The 25,096-nt window shown below is 43.4% G+C and overlaps 1 protein-coding gene and 1 non-coding gene across 3 annotated transcripts; both read right to left on the bottom strand.

Annotated features, from left to right (window-relative positions):
• Positions 1 to 782: 782 nt before the first annotated feature.
• On the bottom strand, positions 783 to 19,009 carry LOC120056107. 2 transcript variants are annotated; one of them, XM_039004279.1, is made up of 11 exons: positions 18,861 to 19,009; positions 16,591 to 16,673; positions 16,340 to 16,506; positions 16,015 to 16,096; positions 15,830 to 15,929; positions 15,400 to 15,609; positions 7,093 to 7,249; positions 6,854 to 6,992; positions 6,432 to 6,543; positions 1,782 to 1,857; positions 783 to 1,670 (listed from the first exon to the last, which is right to left on the bottom strand). In XM_039004279.1, the coding sequence occupies exons 2-11, from the start codon at positions 16,664 to 16,666 to the stop codon at positions 1,581 to 1,583; spliced, it is 1,209 nt and encodes a 402-aa protein (XP_038860207.1). In that variant the 5' UTR covers positions 16,667 to 16,673; positions 18,861 to 19,009; the 3' UTR covers positions 783 to 1,580. The 2 variants fall into 2 exon arrangements, with proteins under 2 accessions (XP_038860207.1, XP_038860206.1); XM_039004278.1 differs by lacking the exons at positions 783 to 1,670; positions 1,782 to 1,857; positions 6,432 to 6,543; positions 6,854 to 6,992; positions 7,093 to 7,249 and adding exons at positions 10,878 to 11,765; positions 11,877 to 11,952; positions 14,574 to 14,685; positions 15,002 to 15,140 and having other exon boundaries at positions 15,243 to 15,609.
• A 4,607-nt stretch (positions 19,010 to 23,616) lies between these two features.
• Positions 23,617 to 23,688, bottom strand: trnae-cuc. The gene has a single exon. It is a non-coding gene; the product is annotated as a tRNA-Glu (tRNA).
• Between the last annotated feature and the right edge of the window lie 1,408 nt (positions 23,689 to 25,096).

The raw sequence follows: 25,096 nt of genomic DNA, 5'->3' as shown, positions 1-25,096 counted from the left end.
CCTTACCACGCTGCTTGGTCCTTTTTTGGTGGGTAGTTCTGTAACGAATCTCGTCCTCGTCTGATGAGGAATATGAAAGATCGGACCAAAATGCAGCGTGGTACGTGTCCATGTTAAATTTATTAAACTGAACACTGAAATACAAAATAACAAAGGTTACACAACGAAAAACGAAACAGTCCTATCAGGTGACACAACACAAAACAGGAAACAACAACCCACAAACACAGGTGGGAACAGGCTACCTAAGTATGGTTCTCAATCAGAGACAACGAATTGACAGCTGCCTCTGATTGGGAACCATACCAGGCCAAACACAGAAATACAAAACGTAGAACAAAACATAGAATGCCCACCCCAACTCACGCCCTGACCAAACCAAAATAGAGACATAAAAAAGGAACTAAGGTCAGAACGTGACAGCTAGCTTGCTAGCTAAGATTTAGAAAGTATGATGTTGACATGGTCCATCCAATCAAAGCTCTGGTAGATATAACATGATTTGACATCATTTTATCTGTGGCCAATGACCTTGAGCCTTATTGGATGGGCACTTCTAATGTAACTCTATGGCAGCACCCAAGGGGCTTGAATTTTGCCGTGACGTGGTGTCCCCATGAGTGACAGAACACTGAGTCATACTTTCAAGGCGCAACAAGAGAACATTACCAACCCCTACGCTCAGTATTTTCCGCTGGCTGCCCCACCACCACAGAAAGCACTGAGCTAAGTTGAAACATCTGCATTTTGGAGCTGCCTTATTCAAGAAAGCAAAAAAAGACCATGTTTGTATGAAGCTTTATTAACTCAATCATTTTTTTCAAACTGATATGTGACACATATTAATGACAAAATAACATGCAAAACAGGCACACCCCTGCTAAACAGGTGGGACTCAAAAACTGCCCTTAATGACGGGTCGCCACTGCCTCCACTACACTACTTTTATACGCATCAATAGGGATTAAGTGAGTATAGGCAATGCCCACTGAAAAAAATGAGTATACGGTTTATACCTGCGTATACTCCACTACACCACTGTCCCTTTGTGTTTTACTAAAAGTGCACCCTCCTACATGAGTCTCTGGTATTACGGTTGCTGTCCTTTCAGAATCACGAACCTGTCACACACTGAAGTCCTATAGGTTCACCACTACGTAAACATGTCTATAAAAGATAAAGGTTGTAAGATAATGTTTCAAGAAAGGAGTGTATATGTTTGAGTTTTTTTACTCCGCTGGTCTAGGGAAGAAATTACGAGTCCTCACTGTCCGAGACCGAGTCAAGACCGAGTACGAATGTAGCTGACACCAAGACAAGACCAATATGTGGTCTCGAGACTGGACTGGTCTTGGTCTCGAGTACTACAACACTGGTGGAAGCTGAGCACATTAGAACAATTCATTGAGTAGACACTATTAAGCATGTAAGAACAATGCATGTCAATAAGTAGCATCCACTCTTGAAAGGATTGGATAGGTATTAACAAATGGTAATGACTGCATCTGCTAAGGGGATCCTCCTTACAGATCGGCTCTTACACAGTTTATGATGATTGGGCTTTAAACAGGCCATCTTGTTTAACTGGCCAAATTCACAGGTGTTTCCTTAGCTTCCTCCACCACTGTGATCTCCTCAACAAATTTGGACTGCAGGGCCTGAGGGACAAACTGTACAAACCGAAGGGAGAAAAGTTTTGTTTTAGTTCCACGAGAGGGGTTATGATATGATAGTAAACATAACAAATGTTTTGTCGCTGTGTGTGGGTTTGTTTTTTTCACCTGAAACTGGTCGTCTCTCTCCAAGAGGTGTTTAATCTTCAGTGGGGGACCAGGGATGTGGGGAAACAGACGTTCCCTGAAAACACAGACACACAGTCGCACACACACACCACAGTCAGTCAGCAGCCAGGGAATAACACCACTAATACCATAGCCACAGCCGGCCCGCTCATTAGGCAGGATTAGGTTGCCACCTATGGCGGCAGGTTGACGAGTGCAGCATTTTCGGAGCTAAACTGACCAAGACACACCTCCAACAACAACACTTAAAACCTCACATAATTCTGCCCGAAAACGACAATTTCTCTCAACCAGTGGCATATGGGCTTTTTAAGTGAGCGCTGATGCCGCCCTGTGATAAGCGGTGCCCACTTTGTCAAAGGCAGGGGCACAAAATGTTTAGCTTGTCCATTCCCAGCGTGCCTCTCCAGGGTGCTGTTGGAGAGACAAATCGGTGCGTTGCTCTACAAACATTGCATCAAAAAAATGATCTAACATAAATAATTTAGCAGATATGGGATATGGTAGAAAGAGTATGTGGCCTTTTCTGTAGCCTACAGGCTGGAGATAAAATGTATGACAATGTAATGAGACGGACACTTTTTACATCATGCAGGTTTCTCCGATAAAATAACCTAACCTAAATGGCACTCAATCAAAGAAAAAAATGTGCTGTCATGTTAACAAACAACATATCCTTAAAATAGGACAGGTCAAAGTACAATGGACTGCATGGAATGGACAATCACAACTGTTGTCCAGGAGTTTCACCCCATTGTCATGATCGGTGGTTTCAAGTGTGTATCCGTCAATTTTTGACAAGCTGATCATAGCGAAAAATAAAATACTTCTGCATTTCCCGCTATGTAAATTCATTGCAAATAGGCTCACGATAACTCTGATTGTAACGATTCTCTAGCTCTTCCTCCTCCTCGGACGAGGAGAGGCGAGACGGATCAGACGACCAATATGCAGCGTGGTAGTTTGACATTATATTTATTAAACAAGACAAAAAACGAACTATACTTGATACTAAACAAAATAACAAAACGAATGTAGACTGACCTGAACGTAAGAACTTACATGTAACGAAGAACGTACGAACAGGGAAAACAGACTACACAAAGCGAACGACCGAACAAACAAACAAACCGAAACAGTCCCGTGTGGCGCGACAAACACAGACACAGGAGACAACCACCCACAACAATCAATGTGAAAACACCTACCTTAATATGGCTCTCAATCAGAGGAAATGAAAACCACCTGCCTCTAATTGAGAACCATATCAGGTCACCCTTTAACAAACATAGAAACACATAACATAGACTACCCACCCAAACTCACGCCCTGACCGTCAAACACATACAAAATAACAGAAAACCGGTCAGTAACGTGACATAACCCCCCCCCTCAAGGTGCGTACTCCGAACGCACCACCAAAAGTCTAGGGGAGGGTCTGGGTGGGCGTCTGACCACGGTGGTGGCTCAGGCTCTGGGCGAGGTCCCCACCCCACCATAGTCAATCCCAGCTTACGTCTCCCCCTTAGAATGACCACCCTCATATTACACCCACTTAATTTAAATGGTACCCTTAAGATAAGGGGCAGCACCGGGACAAGGGGCAGCACCGGGATAAGGTAGCTCAGGACAGAGAGGTAGGTCAGGATAGAGAGGTAGCTCAGGATAGAGGGGCAACTCCGGGCTGAAGGGCAGCTCCGGACAGAGAGACAGCTCTGGACTGAGGGGCAGTTCTGGATAAATGGCAGCTCTGGGCTGAGGGGCAGCTCATGACTGGCTGACGGCTCTGGACGCTCATGGCTAGCTGACGGCTCTGGACGCTCATGGCTGGCTGACGGCTCTGGACGCTCATGGCTGGCTGACGGCTCTGGACGCTCATGGCTGGCTGACGGCTCTGGACGCTCATGGCTGGCTGACGGCTCTGGACGCTCATGGCTGGCTGACGGCTCTGGACGCTCATGGCTGGCTGACGGCTCTGGACGCTCATGGCTCGCTGACGGCTCTGGACGCTCATGGCTCGCTGACGGCTCTGGACGCTCATGGCTAGCTGACGGCTCTGGACGTTTATGGCTGGCTGACGGCTCTGGACGCTCATGTCTGGTTGGCGGCTCTGGCAGATCCTGTCTGGTTGGCGGCTCTGGCAGATCCTGTCTGGTTGGCGGCTCTGGCAGATCCTGTCTGGTTGGCGGCTCTGGCAGATCCTGTCTGGTTGGCGGCTCTGGCAGATCCTGTCTGGTTGGCGGCTCTGGCAGATCCTGTCTGGTTGGCGGCTCTGGCAGATCCTGACTGACGAATGGCTCTAGCGGCTCCTGACTGACTAACGGCTCTGACGGCTCGGGACAGACGGGCGGCTCTAATGGCTCGGGACAGACGGATGGCTCAGACGGCGCTGGGCAGACGGATGGCTCAGATGGCGCTGGGGAGACGGATGGCTCAGATGGCGCTGGGGAGACGGATGGCTCAGATGGCGCTGGGGAGACGGATGGCTCAGATGGCGCTGGGGAGACGGATGGCTCAGATGGCGCTGGGGAGACAGATGGGTCAGATGGCGCTGGGGAGACGGATGGCTCAGATGGCACTGGGCAGACGGATGGCTCTGGCCGGATGAGGCGCACTGTAGGCCTGGTGCGTGGTGCCGGAACTGGAGGCACCGGGCTAAGGACACGCACCTTCAGGCTAGTGCGGGGAGCAGGGACAGGGCACACTGGACTCTCAAAACGCACTATGGACCTGGTGCGTGGTACCGGCACTGGTGGCACCGGGCTGAGGGCACGCACATCAGGACGAGTACGGGGAGAAGGAACAGTGTGTACAGGGCTCTGGAGACGCACAGGTGGCTCTCTCTCCAGGTGGCTCGCCTCTCCTCGGACGAGGAGAGGCGAGACGGATCAGACGACCAATATGCAGCGTGGTAGTTTGACATTATATTTATTAAACAAGACAAAAAACGAACTATACTTGAGACTAAACAAAATAACAAAACGAATGTAGACTGACCTGAACGTAAGAACTTACATGTAACGAAGAACATACGAACAGGGAAAACAGACTACACAAAGCGAACGACCGAACAAACAAACAAACCGAAACAGTCCCGTGTGGCGCGACAAACACAGACACAGGAGACAACCACCCACAACAATCAATGTGAAAACACCTACCTTAATATGGCTCTCAATCAGAGGAAATGAAAACCACCTGCCTCTAATTGAGAACCATATCAGGTCACCCTTTAACAAACATAGAAACACATAACATAGACTACCCACCCAAACTCACGCCCTGACCGTCAAACACATACAAAATAACAGAAAACCGGTCAGTAACGTGACACTGATAAAGTTGGGTAGCTGATATTCAGAGTTTAAATAGCCAAATTGATTAGTCACAGGAATCAGGACTAATAAAGCCAATACAACGGCCTGTTTTACAAACAGTGTGCCTACCACATGGATGGGCATTCATAAAATTCCATTGGGGCTGACATGGTAGGCTACACCTCAGTAAGAACGAGTCAAATTCTTTTGGACATCTTATTTTGGTCCTGTCCAGACGTCTTTCTTTGGTGTTTTACAAACGGTAGGCTTACCACATAGATGGGCATTCATAAAATAATATTTCAGGCAACACTGTAGGCTACACCTCAATAAGCACGGACCGACGCCGACGGTTCAGATTGGTTCAGATTTGGTGCGCTCCAGACAGGCCTTGGTTTCAACGTCCAAGGACATTGAAATCAATCAGATTTTGTCTGTTCTGGACCAGCCTTCATTTTGCCTAAACATAGACGTCTAGAAATTACATATTTTCAACTTTCATTCAGAACCAAAAATGCACCTGATTTCAACATCCGGAAGATACATATTTTCAGTCTATATATAGAATATATATATTTTCAATATCTGGAAAGTAAATATTTTCAATGTTCATTCAGAACCGAAAATTAACCTGATTTCAATGTCTGGAAAATATGTATTTTTCAACGTCCGGAAAATATGTATTTTAAACATACGGAAAATACATTTTCACCTTTCATTTTTTGGGGTGAGGGTATTGTGCCAGTTACTGTGCAATCACTGAATCATTTATGTTTTCCCCTTTCTCTCGTTTTCTAAGAATAAAAGGTGTTTTCCGCCTTTCGTTTGAAGGAAGTTCAGTTTCAGAGTGAAAATGTGTGTGGTCTGTGGTCAGAGACTAAAACCAAACACATCAGCACTTATTCCATGAATACTTATTCTATTAATCTATTAATCTTTCCTCTTTGTTTATCTTTCTCTGTTTGTCTGTTTCTCTGTCTGTATGTCTGTTTCTCTCTCTATCTGTTTCTCTGTCTGTCTGTTTCTCTCTCTGTCTGTCTGTCTGTTTCTCTCTATTTTCTCTCTCTCTCTCTCTCTTTTGTAAATGTATCTGTGCTTCTCTCTGTTCTATCCCCTCTCAATTTCCTTCTCTCTCCATCTCTCACTTTCTCTTTCAATTTCTGTATCCTTCTCACTCCTTCTGTCAATTTCTCAGTGTTTCACCTTCGGTCTCTCCCTTTCTCTCTCTCTCTCCATTTCCTGCTCTCTTCATCTCTCCATTTCTCTCTCTCTCCCGCCGTCTGAATAAAATTTAATGAACCCAACAGAATACCTCTGGAGTCGAATCAGCAGCAGCAGAGACAGGAGGACCATGGGTATTCCCAGAGCGATGCCAATGACCACCAGAGAGTTCAGCTGATTGGGAGATTCAAACGGGGCCACCTCTGACACACACACACACACACACACACACACACACACACACACACACACACACACACACACACACACACACACACACACACACACACACACACACACACACACACACACACACACACGCAATGGTGTAAACATAACAAGCAGATGGAAAAAGACAGTGAAATGTGTTTTTTAGCACTGTTAAGCATTCAGTGGTTCTCACATATTTTATTATTTTGATATTTTCTATGTTACTGTCATTGTTTTTGCTTCAGTTAGCACTTTGAGTTTGACAAGCAGATATGATTACAATATTGATGACTGCAGACTCACTGGTGGTGTTGCTCCAGCTGCTCCAGTGTTGAGATCCTCTGCAGCTATTACTCTTCTTCACCCTCATCTTCACATCGTGTGAATGTGTGGGGTCTGCGTTGGTCTCATTGTATGTCAGTCCACCCTTAAATTCCCTCACCTTACAATACACATATACACACAGCCTCTTAACAAATAGGGCCACTGCTAAACACACACACACACAACTGTCTCTCTCTCTCTTTCTCTGGTAGAATTACCTGGTCATTGATCTGTAGCTGGTAGTGGAAACAGCTGGTTTTGCTGCGTAACCGGCTGGACGGGAGACCCCACTTCACCAGCAGAACCCCCTCTCTGACCCAGGATGGGTTGATGTTGGGGGGCGGGCATAGCACATCAATATCATTGGTCTGGTATTTATGGGTGTAGATGCCCCACACGCTTATTTAAGATGGTGAGGAAGGCACTTTTAAAGAATAGCCAGGCATCATCTACTGACGGGATGAGGTCAATGTCATTCCAGGATACCCCGGCCAGGTCGATTAGAAAGGCTAGAAAGTGTTTTAGTGAGCGTTTGACAGTGATGAGGGGTGGTCGTTTGGTCGCAGACCCATTACCGATGCAGGCATAAGGCAGTGATCTCTGAGATCTTGATTGAAAACTGCAGAGGTGTATTTGGAGGGCGAGTTAGTTAGGATGACATCTATGAAGGTGCCCGTGTTTACGGATTTGGAGTTGTACCTGGTAGGTTCATTGATCATTTGTTTTGCTCTTAATTGTAATTAGAGGGCTAGTATTAATACTATGCATGCCAGTCTCTCTTGGCTAAGAGTTGAGGAGAGACTGACTGCATCACTTCTTCTTTTTATAAGAAACATTAATGTGTTGAAATCCCAAATTGTTTGCATAGTCAACTTATACCTCTGACACACACACTTATCCCACCAGACATGCCAACAGGGGTCTTTTCATAGTCCCCAAATCCAGAACAAATTCAAGAAAACTTACAGCATTATATAGAGCCCTTATTGCATGGAACTTCCTTCCATCTAATATTGCTCAAACAGCAAACTTGGTTTCCAAAAACAGATAAAGCGACAGCTCGCAGCACAACGCCTCTCCCCTATTTGACCTAGATAGTTTGTGTGTATGCATTGATATGTAGGCTACGTGTGCCTTTTTAAAATGTATGTAGTTCTGTTCTTGAGCTGTTCTTGTCTAATGATGTTCTGTCTTACTGTATGTCATTCTGTTTTATGTTTCATGTTTAGTGTGGACCCCAGGAAGAGTAGCTGCTGCTTTTGCAACAGCTAATGGGGATCCTAATAAAATACCAAATACCAAATAAGCTTGGAAAAGCGACCCTTAAACCCATTCCACTGAATAGCAGGGCAGTGATTGCTTTGCAATGCTTGCAGTTAGCCACTGATACCTTTCAAACCACTCATTGTTGAATTTGCAATTTCCAACTTCTTGTGTAATGTTTATGTCCAATGACTGATGAGCACTTTGACCGATGAGCACTAGATACGTTTTATCTATAATTTCTCTTCATAATTTCTCTTCCCATGACAAGGATTGAAAAGGATTTGCCTGTAGATTGCCGACTAGATTCATGATCATGACTGCTAGTGTAACGAATCTCGTCCTCGTCTGATGAGGAATATGAAAGATCGGACCAAAATGCAGCGTGGTACGTGTCCATGTTAAATTTATTAAACTGAACACTGAAATACAAAATAACAAAGGTGACACAACGAAAAACGAAACAGTCCTATCAGGTGACACAACACAAAACAGGAAACAACTACCCACAAACACAGGTGGGAACAGGCTACCTAAGTATGGTTCTCAATCAGAGACAACGAATTGACAGCTGCCTCTGATTGGGAACCATACCAGGCCAAACACAGAAATACAAAACATAGAACGAAACATAGAATGCCCACCCCAACTCACGCCCTGACCAAACCAAAATAGAGACATAAAAAAGGAATTAAGGTCAGAACGTGACAGTACCCCCCCCCCCCCCCCCCCAAGGCGCGGACTCCGGCCGCAAAACCTGAATCTATAGGGGAGGGTCTGAGTGGGCATTTCACCGCGGTGGCGGCTCTGGTGCGGGACGTAGACCCCACTCCACCTTAGTCTTGGCCCACTTATGTGGCGCCTCTGGAGTGGCGACCCTCGCCGCCGACCCCGGACTGGGGACCCTTACAGTGGGCCCCGAATAGGAGGGAGACTCTGGCAGCGCCGGACAGGCGGGAGACTCTGGCAGCGCCGGACAGGCGGGAGACTCTGGCAGCGCCGGACAGGCGGGAGGCTCTGGCAGCGCCGGACAGGTGGGCGGCTCTGGCAGCGCCGGACAAGAGGGCGGCTCTGGCAGCTCCGGACTGACGGGCGGCTCTGGCAGCTCCGGACTGACGGGCGGCTCTGACAGCTCCGGACTGGAGAGAGAACCTGGAGGGAGGAGACGGAGAGACAGCCTGGTGCGTGGGGCTGCCACAGGACCCACCAGGCTGGGGAGACCTACAGGCGGCCTGGTGCGTGGAGGAGGCACCGGATGGACCGGGCTGTGGGGGAGCACTGGAGCTCTGGTGCGCAGCCTTGGCACCACTCCTCCAGGCTGGATGACCACTTTAGCCCGGACCCTCCAGAGTGCAGGCACAGGTTGAACCGGGCTGTGGGGGAGCACTGGAGATCTGGTGCATACCACTCGCACCTCTCCCTTAGGCTCAATGCCCACATTCGCCCGGCACGGACAGAGCGCAGGCATAGGGCGCACTGCACCCTCCCAGCGCCCCGGAGACACAGCACGCAGAGCCGGCGCAGGATACCCTGGGCCGAAACGGCGTACCGGAGACCAAACACGCTGAGCCGGCACAATACGCCATGGCTGGATGCCCACTCTCGCATGGCACTTGCGGGGGGCTGGCCTATAGCGCTCCGGGCTATGAGCGCGTACTGGCGACACCGTGTGCTTGACCGCATAATACGGTGCCTGACCAGTACTACGCTTCTTCCGGTAAGCACGGGGAGTTGGCTCAGGTCTATCGCCTGACTCCGCCAATCCGTGTGCCCCCCCCCAAAAACATTGGGGGGCTGCCTCTCGTGCCTGTTGCGCTGCCTTACCTCATATAGCCGCCACTCAGCTTTAGCTGCCTCCAGTTCTTCTTTGGGGCGGCGATATTCCCCAGCCTGTGCCCAGGGTCCCTTGCCGTCCAATATCTCCTCCCATTTCCATTTCTCCAGATCGCGCTGCTCCTCCTTACCACGCTGCTTGGTCCTTTTTTGGTGGGTAGTTCTGTAACGAATCTCGTCCTCGTCTGATGAGGAATATGAAAGATCGGACCAAAATGCAGCGTGGTACGTGTCCATGTTAAATTTATTAAACTGAACACTGAAATACAAAATAACAAAGGTTACACAACGAAAAACGAAACAGTCCTATCAGGTGACACAACACAAAACAGGAAACAACAACCCACAAACACAGGTGGGAACAGGCTACCTAAGTATGGTTCTCAATCAGAGACAACGAATTGACAGCTGCCTCTGATTGGGAACCATACCAGGCCAAACACAGAAATACAAAACGTAGAACAAAACATAGAATGCCCACCCCAACTCACGCCCTGACCAAACCAAAATAGAGACATAAAAAAGGAACTAAGGTCAGAACGTGACAGCTAGCTTGCTAGCTAAGATTTAGAAAGTATGATGTTGACATGGTCCATCCAATCAAAGCTCTGGTAGATATAACATGATTTGACATCATTTTATCTGTGGCCAATGACCTTGAGCCTTATTGGATGGGCACTTCTAATGTAACTCTATGGCAGCACCCAAGGGGCTTGAATTTTGCCGTGACGTGGTGTCCCCATGAGTGACAGAACACTGAGTCATACTTTCAAGGCGCAACAAGAGAACATTACCAACCCCTACGCTCAGTATTTTCCGCTGGCTGCCCCACCACCACAGAAAGCACTGAGCTAAGTTGAAACATCTGCATTTTGGAGCTGCCTTATTCAAGAAAGCAAAAAAAGACCATGTTTGTATGAAGCTTTATTAACTCAATCATTTTTTTCAAACTGATATGTGACACATATTAATGACAAAATAACATGCAAAACAGGCACACCCCTGCTAAACAGGTGGGACTCAAAAACTGCCCTTAATGACGGGTCGCCACTGCCTCCACTACACTACTTTTATACGCATCAATAGGGATTAAGTGAGTATAGGCAATGCCCACTGAAAAAAATGAGTATACGGTTTATACCTGCGTATACTCCACTACACCACTGTCCCTTTGTGTTTTACTAAAAGTGCACCCTCCTACATGAGTCTCTGGTATTACGGTTGCTGTCCTTTCAGAATCACGAACCTGTCACACACTGAAGTCCTATAGGTTCACCACTACGTAAACATGTCTATAAAAGATAAAGGTTGTAAGATAATGTTTCAAGAAAGGAGTGTATATGTTTGAGTTTTTTTACTCCGCTGGTCTAGGGAAGAAATTACGAGTCCTCACTGTCCGAGACCGAGTCAAGACCGAGTACGAATGTAGCTGACACCAAGACAAGACCAATATGTGGTCTCGAGACTGGACTGGTCTTGGTCTCGAGTACTACAACACTGGTGGAAGCTGAGCACATTAGAACAATTCATTGAGTAGACACTATTAAGCATGTAAGAACAATGCATGTCAATAAGTAGCATCCACTCTTGAAAGGATTGGATAGGTATTAACAAATGGTAATGACTGCATCTGCTAAGGGGATCCTCCTTACAGATCGGCTCTTACACAGTTTATGATGATTGGGCTTTAAACAGGCCATCTTGTTTAACTGGCCAAATTCACAGGTGTTTCCTTAGCTTCCTCCACCACTGTGATCTCCTCAACAAATTTGGACTGCAGGGCCTGAGGGACAAACTGTACAAACCGAAGGGAGAAAAGTTTTGTTTTAGTTCCACGAGAGGGGTTATGATATGATAGTAAACATAACAAATGTTTTGTCGCTGTGTGTGGGTTTGTTTTTTTCACCTGAAACTGGTCGTCTCTCTCCAAGAGGTGTTTAATCTTCAGTGGGGGACCAGGGATGTGGGGAAACAGACGTTCCCTGAAAACACAGACACACAGTCGCACACACACACCACAGTCAGTCAGCAGCCAGGGAATAACACCACTAATACCATAGCCACAGCCGGCCCGCTCATTAGGCAGGATTAGGTTGCCACCTATGGCGGCAGGTTGACGAGTGCAGCATTTTCGGAGCTAAACTGACCAAGACACACCTCCAACAACAACACTTAAAACCTCACATAATTCTGCCCGAAAACGACAATTTCTCTCAACCAGTGGCATATGGGCTTTTTAAGTGAGCGCTGATGCCGCCCTGTGATAAGCGGTGCCCACTTTGTCAAAGGCAGGGGCACAAAATGTTTAGCTTGTCCATTCCCAGCGTGCCTCTCCAGGGTGCTGTTGGAGAGACAAATCGGTGCGTTGCTCTACAAACATTGCATCAAAAAAATGATCTAACATAAATAATTTAGCAGATATGGGATATGGTAGAAAGAGTATGTGGCCTTTTCTGTAGCCTACAGGCTGGAGATAAAATGTATGACAATGTAATGAGACGGACACTTTTTACATCATGCAGGTTTCTCCGATAAAATAACCTAACCTAAATGGCACTCAATCAAAGAAAAAAATGTGCTGTCATGTTAACAAACAACATATCCTTAAAATAGGACAGGTCAAAGTACAATGGACTGCATGGAATGGACAATCACAACTGTTGTCCAGGAGTTTCACCCCATTGTCATGATCGGTGGTTTCAAGTGTGTATCCGTCAATTTTTGACAAGCTGATCATAGCGAAAAATAAAATACTTCTGCATTTCCCGCTATGTAAATTCATTGCAAATAGGCTCACGATAACTCTGATTGTAACGATTCTCTAGCTCTTCCTCCTCCTCGGACGAGGAGAGGCGAGACGGATCAGACGACCAATATGCAGCGTGGTAGTTTGACATTATATTTATTAAACAAGACAAAAAACGAACTATACTTGATACTAAACAAAATAACAAAACGAATGTAGACTGACCTGAACGTAAGAACTTACATGTAACGAAGAACGTACGAACAGGGAAAACAGACTACACAAAGCGAACGACCGAACAAACAAACAAACCGAAACAGTCCCGTGTGGCGCGACAAACACAGACACAGGAGACAACCACCCACAACAATCAATGTGAAAACACCTACCTTAATATGGCTCTCAATCAGAGGAAATGAAAACCACCTGCCTCTAATTGAGAACCATATCAGGTCACCCTTTAACAAACATAGAAACACATAACATAGACTACCCACCCAAACTCACGCCCTGACCGTCAAACACATACAAAATAACAGAAAACCGGTCAGTAACGTGACACTGATAAAGTTGGGTAGCTGATATTCAGAGTTTAAATAGCCAAATTGATTAGTCACAGGAATCAGGACTAATAAAGCCAATACAACGGCCTGTTTTACAAACAGTGTGCCTACCACATGGATGGGCATTCATAAAATTCCATTGGGGCTGACATGGTAGGCTACACCTCAGTAAGAACGAGTCAAATTCTTTTGGACATCTTATTTTGGTCCTGTCCAGACGTCTTTCTTTGGTGTTTTACAAACGGTAGGCTTACCACATAGATGGGCATTCATAAAATAATATTTCAGGCAACACTGTAGGCTACACCTCAATAAGCACGGACCGACGCCGACGGTTCAGATTGGTTCAGATTTGGTGCGCTCCAGACAGGCCTTGGTTTCAACGTCCAAGGACATTGAAATCAATCAGATTTTGTCTGTTCTGGACCAGCCTTCATTTTGCCTAAACATAGACGTCTAGAAATTACATATTTTCAACTTTCATTCAGAACCAAAAATGCACCTGATTTCAACATCCGGAAGATACATATTTTCAGTCTATATATAGAATATATATATTTTCAATATCTGGAAAGTAAATATTTTCAATGTTCATTCAGAACCGAAAATTAACCTGATTTCAATGTCTGGAAAATATGTATTTTTCAACGTCCGGAAAATATGTATTTTAAACATACGGAAAATACATTTTCACCTTTCATTTTTTGGGGTGAGGGTATTGTGCCAGTTACTGTGCAATCACTGAATCATTTATGTTTTCCCCTTTCTCTCGTTTTCTAAGAATAAAAGGTGTTTTCCGCCTTTCGTTTGAAGGAAGTTCAGTTTCAGAGTGAAAATGTGTGTGGTCTGTGGTCAGAGACTAAAACCAAACACATCAGCACTTATTCCATGAATACTTATTCTATTAATCTATTAATCTTTCCTCTTTGTTTATCTTTCTCTGTTTGTCTGTTTCTCTGTCTGTATGTCTGTTTCTCTCTCTATCTGTTTCTCTGTCTGTCTGTTTCTCTCTCTGTCTGTCTGTCTGTTTCTCTCTATTTTCTCTCTCTCTCTCTCTCTTTTGTAAATGTATCTGTGCTTCTCTCTGTTCTATCCCCTCTCAATTTCCTTCTCTCTCCATCTCTCACTTTCTCTTTCAATTTCTGTATCCTTCTCACTCCTTCTGTCAATTTCTCAGTGTTTCACCTTCGGTCTCTCCCTTTCTCTCTCTCTCTCCATTTCCTGCTCTCTTCATCTCTCCATTTCTCTCTCTCTCCCGCCGTCTGAATAAAATTTAATGAACCCAACAGAATACCTCTGGAGTCGAATCAGCAGCAGCAGAGACAGGAGGACCATGGGTATTCCCAGAGCGATGCCAATGACCACCAGAGAGTTCAGCTGATTGGGAGATTCAAACGGGGCCACCTCTGACACACACACACACACACACACACACACACACACACACACACACACACACACACACACACACACACACACACACACACACACACACACACACACACACACACACACACACACACACACACGCAATGGTGTAAACATAACAAGCAGATGGAAAAAGACAGTGAAATGTGTTTTTTAGCACTGTTAAGCATTCAGTGGTTCTCACATATTTTATTATTTTGATATTTTCTATGTTACTGTCATTGTTTTTGCTTCAGTTAGCACTTTGAGTTTGACAAGCAGATATGATTACAATATTGATGACTGCAGACTCACTGGTGGTGTTGCTCCAGCTGCTCCAGTGTTGAGATCCTCTGCAGCTATTACTCTTCTTCACCCTCATCTTCACATCGTGTGAATGTGTGGGGTCTGCGTTGGTCTCATTGTATGTCAGTCCACCCTTAAATTCCCTCACCTTACAATACACATATACACACAGCCTCTTAACAAATAGGGCCACTGCTAAACACACACACACACAACTGTCTCTCTCTCTCTTTTTCTCTGGTAGAATTACCTGGTCATTGATCTGTAGCTGGTAGTGGAAACAGCTGGTTTTGCTGCGTAACCGGCTGGACGGGAGACCCCACTTCACAAGCAGAACCCCCTCTCTGACCCAGGATGGGTTGATGTTGGGGGGCGGGCATAGCACATCAATATCATTGGTCTGGTATGTATGGGTGTAGATGCCCCACACGTCAGAGCATGACACGTTGAAAGTCAGGATCACAGAGGTGGCGCTGTTGTCCACACTGCCTTGGCACCCAGCAGACACATGTCCAACCACACGGTCAGCCTTACCAGTCCCTCCCTGGGCTCCTTGGCCTCCTATGGCCTCAGTGACACAGTCCACACTGGAGATTCTCTCAGTTTTCTTACACACACTGATATTCAAACATACACACACCCACACACATACAAACACACACAGCAGCGCTTAAAGCAAACACCTTGATTGAATGTTGGTGTCATGTACTAAAATGAGATTAGCATTGTATATACAGTAAAATGGTAATTACACAGTAATAACCTATGAATTGACAAGATTGTACTATTACTATTGTTAATACTTTTATTTTCTTGGATATTGTTGGAAGGGCTTACAAGACGGAGGCATAGGATTGGCTGTCGTTAGGGAGACCATGGAAATTCCAGGAGCAGTTGAGTTGATTGGTAGGGTAGATAAGACAGTGGGCCTGTTCACCTGGAGCAACAGACAGGATTCAGTGTGTGTGTATCCATGTGCACCTGTGTGAGTGTGTCTCTGTGTCTTTGTGCATGTGTCTTACTGTCTGCTAGGTTGCAAGTGTTTTTGTAGTCCTCTCCCTGAACCAGCTGCATAACACCATCAGAATCCCTCTGGTACACCCTCTGAGAGAAAGAAAGAAAGAAAGAAAGAAAGAAAGAAAGAAAGAAAGAAAGAAAGAAAGAAAGAAAGAAAGAAAGAAAGAAAGAAAGAAAGAAAGAAAGAAAGAAAGAAAGAAAGAAAGAAAGAAAGAAAGAAAGAAAGAAAGAAAGAAAGAAAGAAAGAAAGAAAGAATAAAAGAAAGAAAGAGAGAATCTGTAAATCTGAGCTGTTTTAAGACAGGCCTCAGATTATCATAAGGCTCTCACCTTATCCAACTCGTCATCCTGACAGGGGTCTGAGGGAAGTGGTTCTTGTTCTTCTTCTAGGCTCTGGTGTGTGTGTGTATCAGGGCTTTGGGTCTCAATTGGTCCTAAAGTAACTGTCTCAGCCGTCGGTGCTGTCATAGAGACACTTGGCTCAGTCGTTTGAGATACTGTCATACACAGACACAGAACTCAGTTAGGCAGGGTAAACACATTGAAGATAGATATTGATCAAACACACATTCATCAATCACCTCTCTCTGTACTCCCAAGGGCATGCAGTGCCACAGCACAGACCCAGAGCAGTGTGAACACCAGACATTGCACCATTGCAAACCTGGGAGAAAAACACAGACACACAGATATAACACCATGGTAAAAACATGACCACTTCAGCAGTTTCACTTAGACCCGATGAGCTTATATGGTCATAGAGTTCGTTTTTTTATTGGTTTGGTGCTATTTTCACAAGTGTGAGGTGAATTTTCACAACTCATAGTGCAAAACCCCAAACGGGTAACACTTGTAACGCAGCAAGTCTCATATTCATTTTTTTTTAAGACCTCTTTCATCACACAACCATTGATCCAAAATATAAGTTTACTGTGAAATACCATGAAAACATTGATTTAATCACCAAAACACAACATAATGATATCTTCTCAATGTACATGTTTCAAAATATCCCTTTGAATGCAATATGCTACAATACATTAAATGACAATACATTACACTGTTTTCACATTAGGCAATATACTTGCACTTCCCATTACAATTGACTGAACATAACATTTCCATCCTTGCAAAGGTGTGATCATTGAAGACATTTTTCACAATCATTGATGCAAAAAATAAATGTATTGTTCAGATATAATTACATCATAGGTGTACTGTAATCAAATTAAATAAACATAATGTTTAGCAGGCAGTAGTTTGCATTAAGCCTATCTTGAGCTTTTGGCCATAGGTTCTCATCCACATTGCATTAAATGTCCTCATTATTCACACACCTGGTGGAAAAACAGCTGGAGGAGGGCAGTATGCTAATTTTATTTAACCTTTATTTAACTAGGCAAGTCAGTTAAGAACAAATTCTTAGTTTCAATGACAGCCTAGGAACAGTGGGTTAACTGCCTGTTAACTGCCTTTCGGTTACTAGTCCAACGCTCTAACCACTAGGCTACACTGCCGCCTCGATGAGGATGGCAATCATACATCTTCACCTGTATTGTAACCATGTATTGTATTTGACAGTATTTTATTGTAATCTTGTATTGTATCTTACAGTATTGTATTGTACTTATGTATTGTAGTGGTCTTGTATGTGGCTCAGTTCATAAGAGCATGGCACTAGCAACACCAGAGTTGTAAACTTGATTCCCACTTGGGTCACATATGAAAATGTATGTGACTTTGTATAAAAGCGTCTGCTATGTGAATGGGACATACTACGGTATTACAGTACTGTATCAAAAAGACCGCAGCAACTTCCTTTTGGATGCAGGTTTACTGTATAGGGGATGCATTTGTTACATACAGTATATTATTTTCAATATCAGATTATTTTTATATATTTTTTACTGTGAAGTAAAATCATAATAGTTATAATCATAATAGTACATTACAGTATATATCATACTTTATATGTTTCTACTTTAGACATACATTTTCATTATGTAGTTATCAAAATCTTTAGTAGGAAAACCAGTTTAAAATCTATAGGTTTAACAAATCGTTAAGTGTTTATCAATTAAGAGCAGTGAGATTAACTAACAGTAAAACGTATTTAGCAAATGAGAAGAGAATCATATTAAAATGAATTTGAGCATTGCATTGTGAAAGGCAACTACTTTATATGAACATGTATTGCAATGTGAAACATATTTCTAGATAAAACACTGATTCATTTTGGTGAAAAGGTGAATGTATGATTTTGTGTGTTGTACTTAGTCAATTAAAAATGTGATTAAAGTTTAGAATTTTGTACCAAGAGTTGTGAAAATGTATCACATTATTGTGAAAATTGCACCAAAGAAATTGAAAAAAAAAATGTAACTGTCCTTCTACATCACGGATAGGCAACAACTCAAGACACATTAGGACTTCAAAATTCAACAGAGGGCCACATATTTAGTATTTTTTGTTCTACATACTTTCCATCAGGTTTTAGACATTCTAATGTAGCCTGGAGTAGTTTTTTAATCATGTCATTCCCTGGGCTTTATAGCTGCTGTAGAGGTTTTCTGAGGTATACATCTAGGACCAGCTTAACAACATCAAATCATCACCATATCCATTAGGGGGGTACCTACCAGACTGATCTTGGATCAGTGTTTAGGAGTAACTGGATTATATACTCATGGGTTTAAGATAGTTGAGAAACACAAATATTAAATTGGCCCCTTAACATTGAACACGTCAAAAGTTCAAAGCACAAAAAATGTGTTTGTCTTAAGTTTTAATAAAGAGGTAGGAAAGAGGTTAAACATTTTGGTCTCATTATATCAGGATAAAAGTAACATACCGCTTGTGTTTCGCTGAATATACTCCTTGGTTTGGTCTTGATGCCGTTAAGTGTCAGAAGAAAGCGTGTTGACACACACTGTGATGGCATGGGGGGTTAAAAGTGATCATTACTGGAAGTCTGACACACAGGAAACTACAGCAGCCACTCAGGGCCTTTCTTCCTTTCCTTGAAGTAGGCCACGCCTACTAACTGCTCTGACGTGATAGGAAAGGGGAAGGGGATGCCTAGTCAGTTGAATGCAAACAACTGAATGCATTCAACCAAAGTGTGTCTTCTGCATTTAACCCAACCCTCGACCTATGGAATTCATACTTTTTTCACCAAGATCCATAATGTAGCCTACGTAGCCCTTTGCTTTCACCTATCCAGCTATATCAGGTCAGTGGCTAATGGCTTCTTCAAGGAAGGGAGGAAGAAGGATGCAAAATGACCTTAGGGGATTCAGCCAGGTGGATATGATCTCAGATATGATCAATAGCAATGCTTGTTAAAAATTCAATACAAGTAGGGTGATGTGCCTTTTATTGGTCTGACAAGAGAAAATCTAAACTATTGGTCCTAAACTATTGTTACTAAGTCCTTGTTCTTGTAGTACTATATCCTGTTCCTTTTTTCTTGTAGTACTGTTATTAGTACTGTTATTAGTACTGTTATTTGAGTGAATTCAGAAAAAGTGGGATACTTTTTGCATTTCTTTCTTCTGTAACCTCTTCAGACATCTATCCAACATACAGTGCCTTCGGAAAGTATTCAGACCCCTTTTTCCACATTTTGTTACGTTACAGCCTTATTCTACAATTGATTAAATATAACTTTTTTCTCAGCAATCTACACACAATACCCCACACTTGACAAAGCGAAAACAGGTTTTTAGACATTTTTGCAAATGTAAAAAAAAATGTAAAACAGAAATACCTTATTTCCATAAATCACAGACAGTGTCACCAGCAAAACACCCCCACACCATAAGAATCTGATTTGTTTAAAAAAAAAAATTACTACATGATTCCATATGTATTATTTTATAGTATTGATATATTCACTATTATTCTACAATGTAGAAAGAAAAACCTTTGAATGAGTAGGTGTTCAAAAACTTTTGACCAGTAGTGTATATCAGGTACCACAGTTGACAGTGCATGTCAGAATGAAAAAACCAAGCCATATGAGGTCGAAGGAATTGTCCGAAGAGCTCCGAGACCGGATTGTGTCGAGTCACAGATCTGGGGAAGGGTACCAAAAAATATCTGCAGCATTGAAGGTCCCCAAGAATGCATTGGCCTCCATCATTCTTAAATGGGAGAAGTTTGGAACCACCATGACTCTTCCTAGAGCTGGCCACCTGGCCAAACTGAGCAAATCGGGGGAGAAGGGCCTTTGTCAGGGAGGTGACCAAGAGTTTGCCAAAAGGCACCTAAAGACTCAGACCATGAGAAACAAGATTCTCTGGTCTGTAGAAACCAAGATTGAACTCTTTGGCTTGAATGCCAAGCGTCACGTCTGGAGGAAACCTGGCACCATCCCTATGGTGAAGCATGGTGGTGGCAGCATCATGCTGTGGGGATGTTTTTCAACGGTAGGGACTGGGAGACAAGTCAGGATCGAGGCAAAGATGAACGGAGCAAAGTACAGAGGGATCCTTGATGAAAACCTGCTGCAGAGCGCTCAGGACCTCAGACTGGGGCAAAGGTTCACCTTCCAACAGGGCAACGACCCTAAGCACACAGCCAAGACAACGCAGGAGTGGCTTCAGGACAAGTGTCTGAATGTCCTTGAGTGGCCCAGCCAGAGTCCGGACTTGAACCCGATCAAACGTCTCTGGAGAGACCTGAAAATAGCTGTGCAGCAACGCTCCCCATCATCCAACCTGACTGAGTAACGGGTCTGAATACTTAAGTAAATGTAATTTCAGATTTTTATTTTTAATACATTTGCAAACATTTCTATAAACCTGTTTTTGCTTTGTCATTATGGGGTATTGTGTGTAGATTGATGAAGGGCAAAAAAAACGATTTAAGCAATTTTAGAATAAGGCTGTAACGTAACAAAATGTGGAAAAAGTCAAAGGGTCTGAATACTTTCCGAATGCACTTTATTAGCCCAACACATGATATTTTTTTCTGAAATCCTCAGATGTTTCCTAATCACACAAAATGTAATTTAATTGTCATCGGGGTACAATTAAGCCGGTAATAATGGTGTCCCAGTCTACCAAATGCGAACTGAAAATATGTTGTTGCCTCATTGTATACAAATGGGTGTGTCATGCAGATTGTAATATATCAACATTAAATGTTTTTGTTGTGTGATTAGGAAACATCTTGAGGATTTCAGAAATGTATCATGTGTTGGCCTAATATGTTGGATAGATGTTGAAAGAGTTTACAGAAGACATAAATGCAGAAAGTGTCCCACTTTTTTGGTTTGTCCCCATAGGCGAACCCTTTTTGATGCTAGAGTTAATATTATCTCCTGTATATGGTTTACATAAGGACCCTCTATGAATGGCTGTGCCTAGAATCAGCTACGAAGAGTTCTACCAATAACCATTTTATCAGGGTTATTTTAGTCTGACTACAAAGACTACCTCAATGATCTAAACTAGAATAACCATCTCAGTAACGGGTCCAATAAGCAATTACTGCATTTACCAACAGATTGGTTTAGTTTAAAAAATATATGTTATTTATCTTTGTGTAGCATAACATGTATCAACCAATCAATGTACATGCAAAACCAGATATTAAAACAATTCTAAAAATCACCCTGCAGTAGAGCATGCTGGTAAATACTGTATGATACACAGTTGAAGTCGGAAGTTTATATACACTTAGGTTGGAGTCATTAAAACTCGTTCTTCAACCACTCCACAAATTTCTTGTTAACAAACTATAGTTTTGGCAAGTCGGTTAGGACATCTACTTTTTGCATGACACAAGTAATTTTTCCAACAATTGTTTACAGACAGATTATTTCACTTATAATTCACTGCATCACAATTCCAGTGGGTCAGAAGTTTACATACACTAAATTGACTTTGCCTTTAAACAGCTTGGAAAATTCCAGAAAATTATGTCATGGCTTTAGAAGCTTCTGATAGACTAATTGACATAATTTGAGTCAATTGGGGGTGTACCTGTGGATGTATTTCAAGGCCTACCTTCAAACTCAGTGCCTCTTTGCTTGAGAAAATCAAAAGAAATCAACCAAGACCTCAGAAAAATAATTGGAGACCTCCACAAGTCTGGTTCATCCTTGGGAGCAATTTCCAAACGCCTGAAGGTACCGCGTTCATCTGTATAAACAATAGTATGCAAGAATAAACACCATGGGACCATGCAGCCGTCATACTGCTCAGGAAGGAGACACGTTCTGTCTCCTAGAGATGAACGTACTTTGGTGCGAAAGTGCAAATCAATCCCAGAACAAATGCAAAGGGCCTTGTGAAGATGCTGGAGGAAACAGGTACAAAAGTATCTATATCCACAGTAAAACGAGTCATATATCGACATAACCTGAAAGGCCGCTCAGCAAGGAAGAAGCCACTGCTCCAAAACCACTGCTCCAAAAAAAACGGACTACGGTTTGCAACTGCACATGGGGACAAAGATCGTACTTTTTGAAGAAATGTTCCCTGGTCTGATGAAACAAAAATAGAACTGTTTGGCCATAATGACCATCGTTATGTTTGGAGGAAAAAGGGGGAGGCTTGCAAGCCGAAGAACACCATCCCAACCGTGAAGCACAGGGTTGGGGGTGCTTTGCTGCAGGAGGGACTGGTGCACTTCACAAAATAGATGGCATCATGAGGAACGTGGATATATTGACGCAACATCTCAAGACATCAGTCAGGAAGTTAAAGCTTGGTCGCAAATGGGTCTTCCAAATGGACCCCAAGCATACTTCCAAAGTTGTGGCAAAATGGCTTAAGGACAACAAAGTCAAGGTATTGGAGTGACCATCACAAAGCCCTGGCCTCAATCCCATAGAAAATGTGTGGGCAGAACTGAAAAGGCGTGTGCGACCAAGGAGGCCTACAAACCTGACTCAGTTACACCAGCTCTGTCAGGAGGAATGGGCCACAATTCACCCAATTTATTATGGGAAGCTTGTGGAAGGCTACCCTAAACATTTGACCCAAGTTAAACAATTTAAAGGCAATGCTACCAAGTACTAATTGAGTGTATGTAAACTTCTGACCCACTGGGAATGTGATGAAAGAAATAAAAGCTGAAATAAATCATTCTCTCTACTATTGTTCTGACATTTCACATTCTTAAAATCAATTGGTGATCCTAACTGACCTAAGGCAGGGAATTTGTCTAGGATTAAATGTCAGGAATTGTGAAAAACTGAGTTTAAATGTATTTGGCTAAGGTGTATGTAAACTTCCGTATGGTTCTATGTAGCAGCCCTCTTGCCTTCTAAAGAACCCTTCTTGCCTTCCAAAGAATCATCAAAGAACCCTTTCTTCCAAAAAACAGTTCTTAGGATGTTGAAGGTTCTAGGTAGAACCCTGTTCTTCCGCAATTAACCATTTTTTTCTAAGCGTAAACCCTAGGCTATAACATGCTGTAAACACTGAAAAAAATATTTGTAACAAAGGGGTGTAACCAAACCTTCTAAAGGTATCCATCAGTTTTCCCCAACGTTGAGGAATGCAAGCCTACGTGTTGTTTAATTATTACATGCAGGCAAATACTGTACTTTTGATTGAGTGCGCAGGCTAGTGGATAAAATAGAAAAATACATGTTCCCTGACCGGGAATCGAACCCGGGCCGCGGCGGTGAGAGCGCCGAATCCTAACCACTAGACCACCAGGGAATCCATTCAGACAATCTACAGTACATATTTTGTCGGTCACCAATTCTATGTCAAGTTTGGTAAGTAGCTGACAAAAGTCGATATTTGGCTTTGGCGAGGGGAACAGACTAGAGTTGACACTTGCTTGTGTCAACTTACGAAAGCTAACGTTTAGCTATCTGTCTAGGCTGCTCCCCATGCTTTCACGCGCTAACGTTACTTAATACTGTACGTTTTACACTAACGTTAGCTACCTAAACGTATTATTATTGTTCATGTTGTAGCTAACTAGATAGTCTTCATTGTTGAACTGTGTATTTGAAGAAAGCTTGTTACATTGTTACCAAAGAGACCTAGCTATGTGTTGCCTTCTCTTTGTAACATTGTATTCGAGAGGTAATAATGAAGTGTGGGGCAAGACCCCTGAAGGGAGTCTGAATAATTGCAAATGGCGTCCCATAGACTAGAATGCATGATGTACAGTATGTTAGAATCTCCATCATCCTCAAATAGGCTATCTATAACTTGTATTAGTCATTACCTTTGGAACTTGTCCCATTCTTGGATTTTTTTAAAACGTCGATGGAACAGGACAGGTTTTATTAATGCAGTTATGAAGTGCGCATACGACTAAGGTTAACCCAACTGGCCGGCTGATGGCGCTATTATTCCACCTACTACGGAGTCCATGGGACTGCAATGGCATAGCTTAAACTTCATCTGACAGTTCTACTACGGAAAAGCCAGAGACAGCAAGACACCTTGACAAGAACCCTACCTCAGATGACCAGTCAAGCCATTAACTTTCAAATGACTGTCTATCTCATGATGTTGTTTTTCTAAATTACTAGTATTTTTTGTGTGCCTTTGAAGCGCTTTGAGATTCTTTGAAAAGCGCTATATAAATTGAAGAAATTATTATTATTATTAATTTTACATTGTTTGTCATCTGGGTCCAACTGGAGTCTATGCACTCTAGCAGGCGGTGGAAAATTGTGTTTTATTAAGACATATTTTTCAATTTTGGGGGGGGGGGGGGGGGCGACTCAACATTAAAGCTAGCTAAGGAGGAAATCTACGTCCTTGCAGCCTGAATGGATGATGTTTTATACTGAACAAAATATGAACACAATATGCGACAATTTCAAAGATTTTGCTGAGTTACAGTTCATATAAGGAAATCAGTCAATTGAAATATAGTAATTAGGCCATAGGCCCACCCACTGGGGAGCCAGGCCCACCCAATGGGAATTCATTTTTCCCCACAAGAGGCTTTATTACAGACAGAAATACTCCTCAGCACCCTGTCCCCCCCTTCCCTCAGACGAGGTGAAGAAGCCGGATGTGGAGGTCCAGGGGTTGCGTGGTTACATGTGATCTGCAGTTGTGAGTCCCGGTTGGACGTACTGCCAAATTCTCTAAAACGATG

This window comes from Salvelinus namaycush, chromosome 11, assembly GCF_016432855.1.
Source record: "Salvelinus namaycush isolate Seneca chromosome 11, SaNama_1.0, whole genome shotgun sequence".
Taxonomy (NCBI): Eukaryota; Metazoa; Chordata; class Actinopteri; order Salmoniformes; family Salmonidae; genus Salvelinus; species Salvelinus namaycush.
Note: the sequence above shows the minus strand (reverse complement) of the source record. Positions and strands in the feature narration are given on the sequence as shown.